General features: G+C 31.4%; 2 protein-coding genes and 1 long non-coding RNA gene across 3 annotated transcripts; 1 reads left to right on the top strand and 2 right to left on the bottom strand.

Annotated features, from left to right (window-relative positions):
- Nucleotides 1–88: 88 nt before the first annotated feature.
- Nucleotides 89–522, top strand: LOC123203739. The gene is made up of 2 exons (XR_006499344.1): nucleotides 89–224; nucleotides 365–522. It is a non-coding gene; the product is annotated as an uncharacterized LOC123203739 (long non-coding RNA).
- A 1,339-nt stretch (nucleotides 523–1,861) lies between these two features.
- LOC123203738 (probable rhamnogalacturonate lyase B) lies at nucleotides 1,862–8,406 on the bottom strand. The gene is made up of 14 exons (XM_044620199.1): nucleotides 8,232–8,406; nucleotides 8,017–8,138; nucleotides 6,950–7,009; nucleotides 6,587–6,826; nucleotides 6,030–6,171; nucleotides 5,781–5,951; nucleotides 4,804–4,959; nucleotides 4,611–4,717; nucleotides 4,427–4,517; nucleotides 3,674–3,815; nucleotides 3,381–3,537; nucleotides 3,177–3,293; nucleotides 2,466–2,592; nucleotides 1,862–2,397 (listed from the first exon to the last, which is right to left on the bottom strand). Exons 1-14 carry the CDS (start codon nucleotides 8,271–8,273, stop codon nucleotides 2,128–2,130), a joined length of 1,944 nt encoding a protein of 647 aa, XP_044476134.1. The 5' UTR covers nucleotides 8,274–8,406; the 3' UTR covers nucleotides 1,862–2,127.
- Nucleotides 8,407–9,820: 1,414 nt separating this feature from the next.
- LOC123202714 (XIAP-associated factor 1-like) lies at nucleotides 9,821–12,686 on the bottom strand. Its single transcript, XM_044618758.1, has 6 exons — nucleotides 12,541–12,686; nucleotides 12,360–12,453; nucleotides 11,127–11,262; nucleotides 10,791–10,928; nucleotides 10,572–10,693; nucleotides 9,821–10,126 (listed from the first exon to the last, which is right to left on the bottom strand). Exons 2-6 carry the CDS (start codon nucleotides 12,407–12,409, stop codon nucleotides 9,973–9,975), a joined length of 600 nt encoding a protein of 199 aa, XP_044474693.1. The 5' UTR covers nucleotides 12,410–12,453; nucleotides 12,541–12,686; the 3' UTR covers nucleotides 9,821–9,972.
- Between the last annotated feature and the right edge of the window lie 3,297 nt (nucleotides 12,687–15,983).

Here is a 15,983-nt window from a genome sequence, read left to right on the forward strand (position 1 = left end):
GAGACAAAGCAATTCTCTTTTTCCCTTTTCTTCTCGTGATCTATTACTTTGTCCTTACTAATATTTGGTGCGTGAGAGAGGAAGCTACTCATCAACAACCTCTTTCTCTTTCTTCCGATGGTTTTTGCACAATTGTAGAAGTTATCCCGTTGAAGACGATGACTTTATATGGAAGAACTAGCTTTGCCCCACCATTGAAAATAGGCCAAGGGTGCCCATGTAATGTGAGTTAGCTCGTTCTATACGGTATCTGGTACATTCAACAACGAGTAACATCACTGCTCGCATAGGCTTATCATCTGTTTATCATAATAATTAAAATCGATATGATTTTCAGGAAATTTAATAGTTTAATTGCATTCAGGGAAGATCTACAAGAAGGCTACCTTATGAGAAGTGGAGAACCGCAAGGAAAGAATACTTGCTTCCAGAGAGAGTTGGTTTTTCTTTGGCCTGAGTTTTTGTGTGTATTTTCACAAGAAGCTGAAATTGATCACAATTCAAAGCAAGATTATTAATCAAGATTTTCTCTTCAAATTTACCAAGAATGTTACTGCTACGAATTATTATCAGGGAAAAAAATGATCCTTTAATAGTAGTAGACCTTTTTTTTTGAATAAAATCAACAAAACTATATCATGAATAAGATTATATGCACAAATTTATTTATATAAATGAATGTGACAACATATGATCGGGTCTTGTAATTGTTTTTTTAATTTCAAAAAGACTTAATCATATACTATTACACTGTTACCCTCTCTCAAATAAGCCATTGAGGTAGGTAAATAGGTTGACTAAGATCCATGGAGAGATTATAAAATCTGAAAAGGGGAACAAATCAATAAAATGGTAACAACCCTTAACCTAAAACAATGAAAGAAATCTTATTTAATTATGACTGTTAAGAGAAAATAAAAAATAAAAAAATGAAAGGTTTAAGAATAATAAAGAGTACGGGATTCCACTTTGGCTAAGAATTCCAAAGTCATAGGCTCTGCATCAGTAGTAAATTGGTCTGTTTTCTCATGTGAGTTTAAAAACAGAAGCTAGCAGTCTGTTAGTGTATAAATATAGTTGAATCGCTATGTTGCTGCCTTATGAACATGTTTATTTAAATTTTGTAATGTATTAGTTTAGTTAATCCCAAAGAAAAACTTAAAGCGCAGGTTATAATGCATAAATTGTGGGAGTTGTGCAGTCATAATCAGGGGCATTCAGGAATCAAGATCCAATGTACAAAATTTGCATCCTCAGGGGATCTTTGACTCCAGTGATCAACAACTAAATAAAGTATGCCTAAGTTTTTCGATATGATGCTTATGAGAATATATAAAAAGGGGCAACATGTGTAAGAGAAGCAACAAATTGTTGTCAGTTTAGGTGTACTGGTCAGAGTTTAGTTTGTCAGTTACTTCTTTCACAAGATAAGAAAAAAAAAAACTGTGGACTCCTTGGTCAAATTGAAAGGAAGAAATTAATGAGATTATGTTGAATAATTCAACTGGGTTTGGGATTAGGTTAAGAAATTTTTAAGGTCTGACCAATTGAAGATAAAACCAGTCGTACACGCTTCCAAATTTGAGATTAACTATAGTAATTCATTTCAGCCGCAATATATGAATCTGAAGGAACCCTTTAGATTGCAAGGTTTGATGATGCTATGTGTGGATGGATACTCTCGAATAGCGGGGCAAACCAATTTAGAAAACCACTCAGTATCCAACTTTTTTTAAATTTAATATCAAGAATATTTTATACTATAATGGATATCAGAGTTTAGTAAAAGATAGTTTGTTATTGTACTCGATCGTATGCAAGACACCAAATAAGGTACATCAGTTAGTGACAAGATATTTCATCAACACGAGTCATAAACTTTCTTTCATTGCAAATTACATTCATGTGGTCTGGTTGTCATCAATTTAATGCAGATTAGTGGTCATTTTAAGGCTGACAATTACATGGGCGTATAGATCTCAAGTCACAATTCCTGAAAATTTATACTCAATAACGATCTTTATAAGATAGAATAAATCATTTTAAACATTTTACATATCGCGTTTCTGCATGCAAATCGATATACTGCAAAGATATGTAGGCCCGGCAAGAATATCGACTCTGCTTCTAGCAGAACTCAGAGTTTTCTTTGTTAGTTGGAGACGACGAAGGACATTCAAAGCGGATGTAATCATACATAATCCCCTGGAAAGGGCTGGTGCTCCGTGGCTGTGTCAAGAAGACAGTGTTATCGCCTAGAACAAGGCGGTCGCCCGGTACGTCGACGTTAAACAGCCAATAGAGCCCGTGGATTCCGTGCCTGGCGATTGAATTGTCTCTTCCTATCAACCCACTTGAAAAGAGTGGGTGATTTGCATTTGGATTATTAACCCGAACCTTTAAAAAGAAGACAGTTTTCAGTAGTGTAATTCGGGTTCAAACAATCAACCATTTTATGATTATACCTGCAATTCTGAAATAGTTGCAGACGCAATTGCCACTCGCAATATATAAGTACTGCTCTGGTCCAGAGAGTCAAGTGTAAACTTGATTTGCCATGTAGTCCCTTGATATGTGTTGTTATCTTTCTTCCTGAAATGCAAGAGACTTTCATAGGTGATCAAGGAAGACTGTTTCAGGCCTCATTGCATTGTCAACTAAGGTTAAGTATGAACTAAAAGACTCTTTTGCTCGAGTTTGAGTCAAATGAAAAATAGTATTGTTTGAATTCAATGAGTCAAAATTAAAGGTGATTTGAGTTCGATTTTAATTTGAGGTCAATTTGAGTTTAGTTCAAGTTTATAGTTCAAATTTATAACTCAGATTTATGGTTTAAATTTGTAATTCATTGATAAAACGATATCGTTTTATTTAATTATGGATAAAATAATATCGTTTTAACAATTGTTTAATATAATTTAAATCGAGTCATGAACTAAATTCAAATCTATTTGAGCCATCCATCAAACTCGCAAACTAAACTGAATCAAACTTTCTCCAATTCGAATTTGGTTTAGTTTAAAAAATAAATCAAACCTCTTGACTCATAGTCAATTTGAATTCAAACTAAATGAATTTTTAAACTGAGCTAAATTAAGTCGAATAAGCTTTTCAACCCGAGCTAACTCAGTTTAGATCCAACCATATCAACAACTCAATGCATCTATAATTCTTACCTGGTAACCTGAGCGAAGAACCAATCTTTTGCATAGTCACTAGTCCCAACAGTGTAAACTAAGTCTTCATTGGGGTATAATTCTGCATATCTTTCCCACAATCCATATTGCCTAAATCTGCCAGTAAAACAATTGCCATGGTTAAAACCTAAGCTGAAAGTAAAAGTGAAATGAAAAGGCCTCAGAATCTACATATTGCCTAACCTGTCAGGATGATTGACATAAAGTTTATTGATAAAATTTGGATTAGAGTCAGGAACATAGAATTCAGCAGCAGAACGATCAGGGATGCCTATTTCCCACAATGTTGGTCCATTTCTTGGAGGCTCGTAAACAACAACACCAATGTCAATGTCACAGCCTGCACCACATTTTACAACAAAACCCATGTCAATGTCACAGCCTGCACCACATTTTACATCAACTATAAAAGTGCTTTGCTTTCGCTTGACTCAATGCAAGTTATTTTTTGTTGACTGCAGGCAGTAGCAGAGTACCTGAGGTTATGTTGACAACATCATTGGATTTGTAATCTCCAATGAAACCAGGAACCCAAGCGTACAGATTGTAGTCGCCTGTGCGGATGTTATTAATGGAGAAAAAGCCATTTTCATCTGCTTTAGTCCAGAACTGGTAGTCCTAGAAAAGAGGAGAAGATAGCCAAAATTGTTAGTGACCTGCAAATGGAGTAAAATTGAAGAACTTGCCCCAAAGGTAGGGTTGCATTAAGCTAAGTATGTTTGAGCTTGAGTTTGAGCTCAACTCAAATAAACTGAAAATGAGCTCAAGCTCAAGTCTTAGAATTAAATATTTTTAAACTCAAACTTTAGAGATGTTTGATTCGTTAAGCTTGCAAGCTTAAAAAATTTAATATAAATTGATTAAAACAATGTTGTTTTGACCGATATGCATCAAAACGACGTTGTTTTAATATTGAGCCAAACTTAAAGTTGGGGTTTGAACTTAAACTCGAATTTGATTTCTTTCAAACAAGTTGAGCTGAACATCTTTGATGTGAACTCAAACTTAGGTTATCTCCAATACAGTACGATTCAACTCCAATTATATCCAAAGATAGTTTGAGTGATAAAAAAGTTGAAGTTTTAAATATGAGAATAGGAGTTTAAATTCTCTCCGAGGATGTGAGGCTAATTTACTAATTAGGTGTGATCGATTTAGTTTCAGAGAGACCATTTGATTCAAATAAAATTTTCTTATTAACCGAAAAAAAAAGAGTTAGCGAAAGCCACCTTGCATTCTCTTTGCCAAGATCCAGCATCTCCCGGTTTAGCTAACCCAACAAAAGCACCACTGGCTGATATGTAATCATCATAAACATACCTAGGCATTGCAAATTTTCCAAACTCAATTTCATCATATATGATATCAGTTTTTAATTTTCTTTTGAACAAAGTGAGATGTGAGGCTTAATACCTGTCTTGAACTAATAGTCTACCACTAACATTACCCCGTTGGTCAGACTTCTGGAAATCCTCTGAAGCTGGGAAATTATAAGGCCAGCTTTGGACCTCAGTGACCATCTGGAAATTAGTTGGATTACATTGACTGGGGTAAGTATTTGTTTGTTTGAATTGAGGGGCGAGACTTGTTTGGGAGAAAATTAAACCTGCTCTTTAGCATCCTCCCAAAGCAAAAGTGGGTCTCCTCCACCATATAAGGAATTACAATACATGAACACAGGCCCGAAAACTTTCTTCCAGTACTCCCCAGCATTGAACTTGGGAACCAGATCCTCTCCAGAATAATGGGCACTAAGATATACCTGAATATATCATCAAACACAAATGCTTATGATTTTTTGGTTATGATTATGGATTATAGTTATTGATTATATGATAATTAATTTTTACATGTTTGATGCAATTTATATGATTAGATTATAAATAATCTTAATTTTAACCGTAACTGTTTGACAAATACTCTAGAAAACTATAACATCTTATATATTGCTATAGCTCGAATGGGTGGTTTCAATTTATGATTTGGTTTGACTTAAATTTATAACTTGAACTGATGGCTTGAGTTCGTAATTCAATGAAAAAACGAGAACATTTTTATCTAAATAATAGGTAAAACTATTAATTCAAGCTATAAATTTGAATCGAAATTAGCTATAATTTAAACCGTCAACTCAAGCTATGAATTTAAATTAAACTGAACTACAAATTTAAACTATCAGTTTGAGTCATAAGTTTGTGCTGAACTAAATCATGTACCTCTTAATTAGAGATTAGTTCAATTTTTAAAACGAATTGAGTTGTTTTACTCAACTTTAAATTAAACAAAATTGATTTTTTTGATTAAGCTTATTCGATTAAGATCAATCATGTCTTTGCTCAAAGGCCTTTATAGGAAACAGACTTAAATTTATAAGTTAAAAAAGTACTGGAATAATACATAAAACACACTATTTTATATAAATGATAATGAGTGATAAATATATATTTATGTATATTATTTTATTTTTATATTAAAATTATATAATTATATATTAAATATGTATTAATTTATATATTTAAATATATACATATAATTTTGTTGAATTATAATTAATGTTGGATAAAAGAAAACAATTATACTTACAGCAAGAGTGGTCGGGCCTACATGGGAAGTGAGGTTCTGTTTGTGAGGTCCACCAGATTTAAATTCATCGGAGGGTGTAATTAGCCAGAACCCAACCGACTCGCCCGTACAAATCCACCCATGGAGTCTAATGTCTTTGTTCTCGCAGGAGTACTGGTATTTGTCATCGACCTGCATCCAGTTTGCGTAATTGCACGCGCCAGATGTATAAATAATCACAATTACAGTACAAAGTTTAGAAGTACGTACTTCTCCAGTGAGTTCGGGTTCCACCGGATTAACAAGAAGCACAGCTTCAGGGTAAGCCAAGGCTTGGCCTCTTGGCGGCAATCTGTCGTCTGGTAGTGGCATATTTCTTTGCCTGTTGTCTGCTACGGCCATGTAGTGAAACCTGTTCATATATCATTTTTAATTAATGATCCGAATTAAGATTCAGTTATTTTTAAAATTATTTAAATCAAATTTATTTAAATTTAAATTAGAATTCAACTCAAAAGAGTTTGAGTTTCAGATTAAGAATTAAATATTTTTAAATTTAAATTTTAGAAGTATTTAATTTGTTAAACTTGAAATTTTTTAATATAAATTAATTAAAATAATATTATTTTAATAATTTTCATTTAATTGAAAGTTCGGTTAGAATTCAAACTTGAGTTTGACTCCACTCAAATAAACAAAATTTTAATTTGAGTTCGCTTTGAATTCGATTCAGTTTGAATCCAGTTTTTTCATAATTCATGGCTTGATTGGTTGTTAAACTAATCAAATGTTAAAATTTAGAAATAGAAAGGAGGAAATTTGTCTACTTGTCTTTTCTGAGCTTGAAGGCAATTCTCGTCTCGGCAAGGTTGAAGGCAGGCCATTCGGCTAAGTGCTCATAGATGGCATAGGAGTAGAAGCCCGACGAGCCACGAAGCAGTACGAACCTTTTATCTATATTTAAAGGAACGAATTTGCCCGCCTGAGAGGAACCCCACGTCCTTGTAAATGAGATTTCCACTTGCTCATCACTTTCCACTATAACGTCAAAACTTGTTCCTTTAATCCTGCAGAGTAATCTTATATTTGTATTAGCCAACGGGAGCATTTGCTCTTAATTTTAACTGAATAAGAAAATTGACTTGACAATTTAGCTTTTGATTTTGTTAAGACAGATCAAAGAGGCTTACACATCGAATGTCCCTGTTGTTCCTGTGCTTCCTGGCGCACTCCAAACAAGGTCCCAGTACCTACATATTGCGCATTTTGGAATATCAGAGTTAGCTCTCCGAAAAGCTTCTTCTTTTGAAGGAAACAAAAGAGTGAAGGTCCCAAGTCTTTTTGTGTTTTCTTATACTAGACTGACTGTTTAACATTCGCCCATTTGTCAATATATTGTTAACTTTAAACACAAAGAATATCTTTTAAAATTTTTAAGCGATATGAAATACATATATATTTAATATTTTTTTTATGTTTATTAATATAAGATTTATTTAAGGGTGTCACAATCACTCTTACTTAATATTATCACTAAGTAAAACATGCAAAGTAACTCTGATATCATTTTAATATCTTTACTCTAATAATTCAATTAACTATTAAAATATTGTTCATTTTAAATATATTATTCATTATAATTTTATTTTTAAGTTTTATAATTCAAAATTTATCTTAATAGTTTGAAGAATTCATACATTAATTAATCAGCTATGTGGGGATGTATATATGTTCGGTATCCCTTTTGTGATTTATTGGTATGGGATCCACACACAGATGTTTCAGACAGTTGAATGAAATTATTTATTTATATATATATATATATATATATATATATATATATATATATATATATATATATATATATAAAATGAGGGCATTAATGCTGCGTGGACCCTACAATTTTAACTCAGGATTCCAAAAACTAAGCAGGTTTTCTTCTTCCAGGTAAAATGCATATTCGAATAACAATTACAACTAGCTACCAGTATATATCTATAAAATATAGCTATATATATTTATATATATAGATATGAAATTTTATATATATATATATATATATATATATATATATATATATATATATATATGAGGGCATTAATGTTGCGTGGACCCTACAATTTTAACTCAGGATTCCAAAAACTAAACAGGTTTTCTTCTTCCAGGTAAAAAGCATATTCGAAGAACAATCACAACTAGCTACCAGTGAATTAGAAAGAAACTCAAAGAAGAGTAAAAGAGAGATCTTTTTGTGTACCCTCTATTAGATTCGTCATTAATAACTTCAAGCAAGTTGTCGATGTTACCATAGCGAATTCCCGTTACAATTCCCTCTGGTTTGGACAATGTGACTTGGACTATTCCATTATCCATCACCGCCTACACAGACATAGCATCATCCAAGTTAAACTCAGATCCCTCATGTAACACTATTGATAACGAGAATCAGTTGGATCAAATTTAATTGTTTACATGACTATCCAGAATTTGCAACTGCACCCCTTGAAGTGGCATGTTGCTCAGGCCGATCTCTCACAAAACTCCGAGAATGGCTTCTTTCCAAGTGATAACTTTTTACAGGACCTTACCAAAAAAAACTTCTTACAGGAATATATTTTAAAAGTAGGAAATATAGCATTAGGTTAATTTTTTTAGCAGGAAAGAAAAGAAGGCCGAGAAGTTAATATATCTCCAGCCTCCCTGCATTCCGATTTAGGAGATAATAACTAGTAAGAATTTGCGCCTAAGTTCCTTGAACTAGAGACGAAGCATTCTTTTATACTATTATTTTCTAAGCCTAAAGTTCTGAAAACCCTTGGGTCCTGACTTTAAGGTGATATTACTATGTAATCCTTAATGTTTCAAAAATTTGTCAATTAACACCCTAGGGCTCACGCGGTCACAAATTCTGTTATTAAGGAAATATTTGTCTTTTTATTCTTCTAAAGGAAACCCAAAATTCAGCTCCCACCGAGATACTTATACTTTCACAAATATACATAAAAAGATAAATGATATATCATTTATATACCTAATTATATATTTAAAAGTATGCATATAATTTTAATGATAAAAACCTATAGCAAAATTAAACGAGAGGGTGGTGTTTGAATGATTTGTAAAACATCATGGTGTCAGCAACAATTTTAGTAATTGACCCTTTTTCTAATCTCTTTACTTTGTCGCCAACAGAGGTTGGCACAGCAAACAAAAGCGTGCAAGCAAGAGTCGCTATGATGAATCCCATTAGATTAAATTGAAAGAACTGCCAGTGTTTTGCTTGCTACCAAGATAGCCGCCCCATTACCTCCTCCATAGATAAAAAGATAATAATTTAACCGAACACATTTTTCATTTTAGAAATTCAAGCCAGTCGGCCAATCTTAATTGGCTAGATTTGTGATATTGCCCTTCATTGCAGTTGCATCATTGCCTATCAAAATTAAGTAACAACCAGCTTGATGCCTTGGAACGAAGCTAGAGCATTTCAATTGTGATTATGCCAGAAACTTGCTTAGCTGGTTTAGTTTTAAAGAACAAAGATTTTGATGAATCTGCCAAAGACCAGTATTACCAAGAAATAGTTGTTAGTACGGCTGGATTTGAACCGAATTAACTCTATATGTTGTTACGTTCAGAATTAACCACCTTAAGCAAAGCCAAAGAACCAACTTTGTGGCAAAAGCCAACCACCAATAAACCCCGGCTGCTTGCACAGCGAGGACAAAGCTCTTGCCATTCATAGTTTCATAGTAGATCATAAAGGAAGCGAATTTGACCTAACTCTATATTGCTACAAATGACGCTCAATATTCAACTCTTCATATAAATCCACATTCTATGATATGATTAGAGTGAAAACAATTAATTAATCAAACCTAATACAAAAATACATCAGCTGCTTCTTGTTTGCACATTAAGTTATTATTCGTATGACTAAATACTGAAAATAAACCACAGTGAAACAAAATTGATGAAATAAAAAGTCTAACGCATAAGATCTTCGAGAAAATGTATGCAGCTAATTTTTTAAACAACTAAACATGGAGATACCAATCATATAGCAGGAAATAATATTGCATAGCCGCTCAAAATAATATCACAATCCCAATTAGCTTGATACAGTAATATAACTGTGCTCTATATTTCGATACAGATTAATGAAAGCATTGCTTTGAAGCCGATATAAATACTCCCAATGTGTATCCTCTACTCAGTGAAGGTTTTCCGTCTTTCTCTGGAAAAAAAGTGATCCTAATAAAAAGGCAATGCCGGTGATTGCAATGGTAAGTAGGAGTCGTTTCCGCGAAATATCATTTGGCTGCCTCCTTTGAGGGCCTTGGTCTCTCTGAGCTGCCCTCACATCCCTGCAGAAAAAATTTAAAATTGAAATTATATAGTACAAGTTGGATCACAAATATTTTGTTTTTTTTCAAGACTAAGCAAAACTAAGGATTTTAAAAAACAAAAGTTCCAAAAGCAATCTGCACTAGTAACACAAAAAAATAGTTCATGGCAACGAAACCGAGTTATAAGTTTATTGTTGATAAGTTTCCATTTAGAGGTAACAACACCCAGATCAACAGATTTAATTTACAAATGTTAAACTTAGAGACATAGATTTGGTAAAAACAAAATTCAAAACACGTAGAACTTGTGACAACTAATACACAGATTTGACAAAAGCCTCAGACAACATATTAAACATAAACAATAAGCTAAATGAAAAAGAAAAATTGTTAGTCAATTCTAAGTCATGAAATGCAACTAATTTTGTTCAAATACTGTACGTATAAATGATAGCAAATGTACCTGGAAGGTCCCACAACATTTTCTGGGACACCCGTACAGCTAAGTTCATGGTTGTATCTTTCTTGTAATCTAATATATCGGTTACACAGATGACAAAGTTCTGTACGGTTCCCACAAACTTCCTACAGTCACAAAGCAAGACAAATTTGCATCCAAGTTATCATCAAAATATAGTATGGATAGCACCTCTGCTTTTATAAAATTACTGATGATTACTACCTGATGCTCAGCAAGATCAATAGCAGGCAGTGGAAATTCACAGAACTCGCATGTAACAATTCTTTGTGGACAATTTTCACCTCTATGTATGGCTAGGATTTCACGTTCCATCATCTCACTGCATTGAGAACAGGCCACCTGCTCAAATACAAATAGCCCAATAACAACAATCAGCACTAGACATTAATAAAAAAATATTGATCTCACTCCACTAATCAATTTATGTCAATCACCAAGAGACAGTACATCAACAAGAAAGCATGCCTAACATTACATTTAAAAGCTCCTAAATTACTAGAGCAGTTAAAATTAACCAACAAGACAAAACTCACATACCGGAGCATGGGTGTTTAAGAAATGTTCCTCAGCGCGCTTTTTTGGAACCATATCACCACATACTTTACATCTTTCAAGGTTCCGAGAGCAATGTGCAAAATGCAAATCAATATTTGAAGATGGGATAGCTCTGTCACTAATAAGATAAAAAGAAAAAAAGCATTCACCAAAAACCTCTTGAACCAAATTTGCATAATTGATAATACCCGGATATGTATCGTCAGAACTTATAAAACTATCTGCTTGGGGTAAAAAGATATAAGAAACCACGGAAGCACAATATAATTTTGCAAAATGGCAACAATAATACATGAAAGAAAACCCAAAAATAGGTAGATCACATGACCAACACAATCAATATTAGCATCTATATTTCAATCGAGATTCAAAGAACTAAGATGCTGATGATATTTGACATGAAAGTCACAAGTGAATAAAGTATGAACTCGAGCAATTATTCATCCAGATCAAAATATAACTCTATTGTATTCAATATCAAATTTCGCATGCTTCCTCCTTGGGGTAAAAGGAAATAAGAAAATCTTCCAATAACACCATCAACAGTCACCCCAAGTCTCTTGTTGCAACCATTGCCACCACCAGAAAAATATAACCACAAAGGATCACAGAAAATTAACAAAGGATCGAAATGCCTAAAGAAAAAAAGAGTCATATCTAGCAGCCATGCCTCGTTATCAGTATTAGTGTAAAAGATGGGACATAACAGACACATAATATTCATAAAACATATCATATATTAATTAGGTTCGATTATTACTTTCAATAAAAAACTAATACCATGGAGTCAGCCAAACCTTGCCTAAAACTATGAACATATTCATGTCGGCAACACAAAGCAAATGTCATATGTTAACATAAAAGATCCTCCACTAACGAATCCAAAAACGAAATCTAAAAAAATTGAAGGGCCAGATTAAGGCCAAGAACATGAAGGTTATAAGAAGCAAAGAAACTACTTAGGTCAAGCCTAATTAAGTTGACTTCGGATTATTAGCACTCACTCCAAAATGAAACTTGAGCTGAATCATCCATTAAAAAGAGAAATTTCTCTAAACCAATTAAATATTGAAAACAACCTAGATGTTATAAAATTATTGAAGAAGATCACAAACAAGTAACTGCGATCACGAAAATCATAGTAAACAACTCCCAAATTCATATGCTATCATGAATTATCACATAATTTATAAGCTATATGAGTCATATGGTTACCAGTGGCTGCATATTTTTGTGGTTTCATCAAATGCATTTGCCATCGCCATAAAAGAATGGACACGACGTCGTTATTCGATCAGAAAGAAAAACTGTGAAAAGAGAAACGATAATTAGGAAAGAATACGTAAGAGAATAGAATTAATAAGTGAAGATAAGACAACTCAGATGAGGGTTTACTTTAAAGAGAAAGAAATGCGATTGATTTTGGGGTGTTGTTTTGAGATTCTATTTTCTGGATTTCAGAGAAATTTAGCGAACAAAAGATAATAAAACAAAAATAGGAACGAAGACGAGAAACTTGATGGAGTTTTTAATCGCCACGGTGGAACGAGATCGTTGAAATGAGTTTACACGTTTTCAATACATCATCCGGATACTCAATTATATAATATAATATTATTTTTATATTTAAATTATACAAAAATATATATATGTAATATTTTTCATTCCATCTTAGTAGTAGAATATAATATTTTCCTTTCAGAATTTAATGCAATTATAAGGATTTTGATTAAACCTGTAACAAGAGTCTGATAGATCTCAAAAAAAAAAAGTATGGGTTTGAAATGTATTAATAATATATAAAAATTAAATTTTTTATTTATTTAATAAATTAATTATATAATCAATCATTAAACCTATGTTTATTTAATATAATTAATTCAATTTAAAAATAATAATTCGATTCAAGTGATAATTCTTTATTAACATAAAAAATAATAATAATAACAAGAGTAATTGAAACCAAGTAAAAGCCCCTACAAAAATCGTTTGATACTTAGTGTTTTGGTTTGTATTTTTATCCAAAATTTACCTATTCTGAATAAGTTCTGATTTCCTTCTTTTATGAAATCGGTTTTTTTATTTTAATTACTATCATCTAATCAATCAAAACCGGTCCAAACAATGCTATAAAAGATTAGACAAAAGGTACGAATTCAGCCCATGGTCAGCCCTCAATTTGAATTGGGCTGACCAGAATAGCCCAACTAAACAATAATCTGGCCTCTAGTGTTAAGTTCAAATCAGCATCTGCTACTAATTTATATAATATAAATTTTAATAAAACTATATGTATATATTTTTGAGTATATAAATAATATATTATCATATTATTAATAATTTTAAATTAAAAATAAAATAATATTTAATTACATAATAATATATTATCTATATACCAATTATATACACAGGGCATTGCTCTATAGACTTAGATGTTGATTGATTTTGCATTTGGCCAATGCATGAACTTTAAATATATTAAAGCAATGAACAAAACGCAACAATAATTTGAAAATGTTTTGTGAAAGAAAGAGCTAGCAGGTGCAGGTTGTATCTTGTATCAGTTTTTACCTAACAATTTTCCTTTGCTTGATTGGTGGGATTACTCCATTTACGTTTTCTTTTATAAATGAATTAATTGTACTTTGTCTTTGCATATTCCTTACCTTCCAATTGAAACCACCAAATGTGACCAATACTATTCAGAATTATTTCCTAATCAGAGTAATAATCCTAAATTTCACTTAATTCAAATATTAACAATGTTATTTGTATATATATTTTTATATATAATTTGAATATATGAATGATTTGTCATCATACGATTGTCTGTTATTTTATTTTTAATTTGAAATTATTTAATTACATAATAATATATCATCTATGTATATAAATTATGTTATAAAATTATATATTGTTTAAATAATATTATATCAGTACATGTTTGCATTATTTATGCATTCACATTTCAATATCGAAGAATCTGTTAAAATTGACACCATATCAGAAGCATGCTTCTTTTAGACCCTCCAGTTATACACAAATGTAAATTATAATATTTGGCACCAAATCAATAGCTGGCCATACAACTAACTTGCCTTAATTAATAATTATCATTCAAATCAGACTAATTAGATTTTTCTGCCTAAAAGAGATTAATTCGAATTGAATTAAGTTCTCTATTTAAGTATAATTAAACTTGAGTTCAAGCTCAAACTCATTGAATTCACTTTAAAAACATTCAAGTTTAATTCGTTTAAGAGAAGTTAAACTTTAGTTTAAGTTTAAACCGAATTTTGAGTTTGACTCAATACTGTAGTTGAAAAAAAAAACAATTAAAATAACGTTGTTTTAATATATTGATCAAAATGACATCATTTTATCAATTTATATTAAATTTTTTTAAGCTTACCAGCTTTGCCAGTTGAAAACCCCTAAAATTTAAACTCAAAAATATTAAATTCTCTTACTCAAACTTATTTAAACTAAACTTGAATTTGAACAAGTTTGACTGTAATATAACCCTAGAGTTAATGATGGTAAATTAAGATGTCATTTACGGTTAATTAGAGTCAATAAAGATCATTATTATTAATTTATTTTAAGTATATCAATTGCTAATGCTTTTCCCCTACAATACATCAAGAAATAAAAAAGAGGTTTTGTTTTGTTAATGCTGCTTTTGGTATTGAGATAAAATATAAAATGAAAGAAACAAAAAGGGAGAATGGCATGGTGCAGAGATTCCTTGCAAATCCCCACACCCACTTGGAGATAGAGATTTTAATTTCCTAGATGTTATACCATGTTATTTATTGACTTACCATCATTGTTATCTTTTGAGAAAGTTTTATTCATTAATAAGATCAAATGGGCAGCATTAGGATTCTAAACATAAGATATAAAATTTGAATTTTACATTAAAAAGTATGTTTTTCAATCGTAATTGTGCAATACAGATGGTAACACTGACATTGCAGTTAGTGCATATGGGCATTGAGGTTATGAAGCATAGTGATATATTAGCTACGGAACGTAATGATATGTTAGGATTCTAAATATAAGGTATAAGACTTAAGTCTGATATTAAAAAATAGTGTTATTCTAATATTCATATTAGATAGTTTATTTATTTATATCTTACAATTTAACTAATTAAATACTTTTTTAAATTCATACCAGACCTTTTAAAGTAATTTTGAATTTTTTTTTCCATTTTCTATTTATTATCTCCTCATTTTAATTCACAGCAATCCTTACATCGTCAAAATATATATAGGAAAAAAATAGTATAAATAAGTTAATTTTTTTTAATTTTTAAAATTTTCATTTCAATGGCACAGGATGATCCGCAAACCAATTTTGACTATCTGCTCCAAATTGCAATATAATAATTTAATCCTTCTCGTTAAGCAATGCACACACTGAAGTATATCGATGGTTCATCTACCATGATTTCCTTGTCTACAAACTACATTACTGAGCGCATGCCATGAATAAATTATTAAATCGTCTCTTAATTGGAATGAAAACGAAGATAGTGAGTTTGGTGTTTAAATGAAAGGCGTTGAGTAGATTGACTTTTCTTAATATGATGAGTGTATCGAATATAATTTATTTATGTTGGATTATTCTTTTGAGATTGAATCGATCACATTAAATATATAAAAATTTAGATTTAATAATCTATTGAAAGAAATTTGAATTAGGGTTAAATCTGTAATAAACTTGTTTAAGTTTAAAATAAGTTTTGTTTGAACGAATCTGAATACAAATATAAGATAAATAAACATGAACTTGAATATGAGCTGAGAATAGTAGGAAAATAAATCTAAGCCC

The sequence above is a fragment of the Mangifera indica genome, chromosome 19 (assembly GCF_011075055.1).
Source record: "Mangifera indica cultivar Alphonso chromosome 19, CATAS_Mindica_2.1, whole genome shotgun sequence".
In the NCBI taxonomy this organism is placed as follows: domain Eukaryota; kingdom Viridiplantae; phylum Streptophyta; class Magnoliopsida; order Sapindales; family Anacardiaceae; genus Mangifera; species Mangifera indica.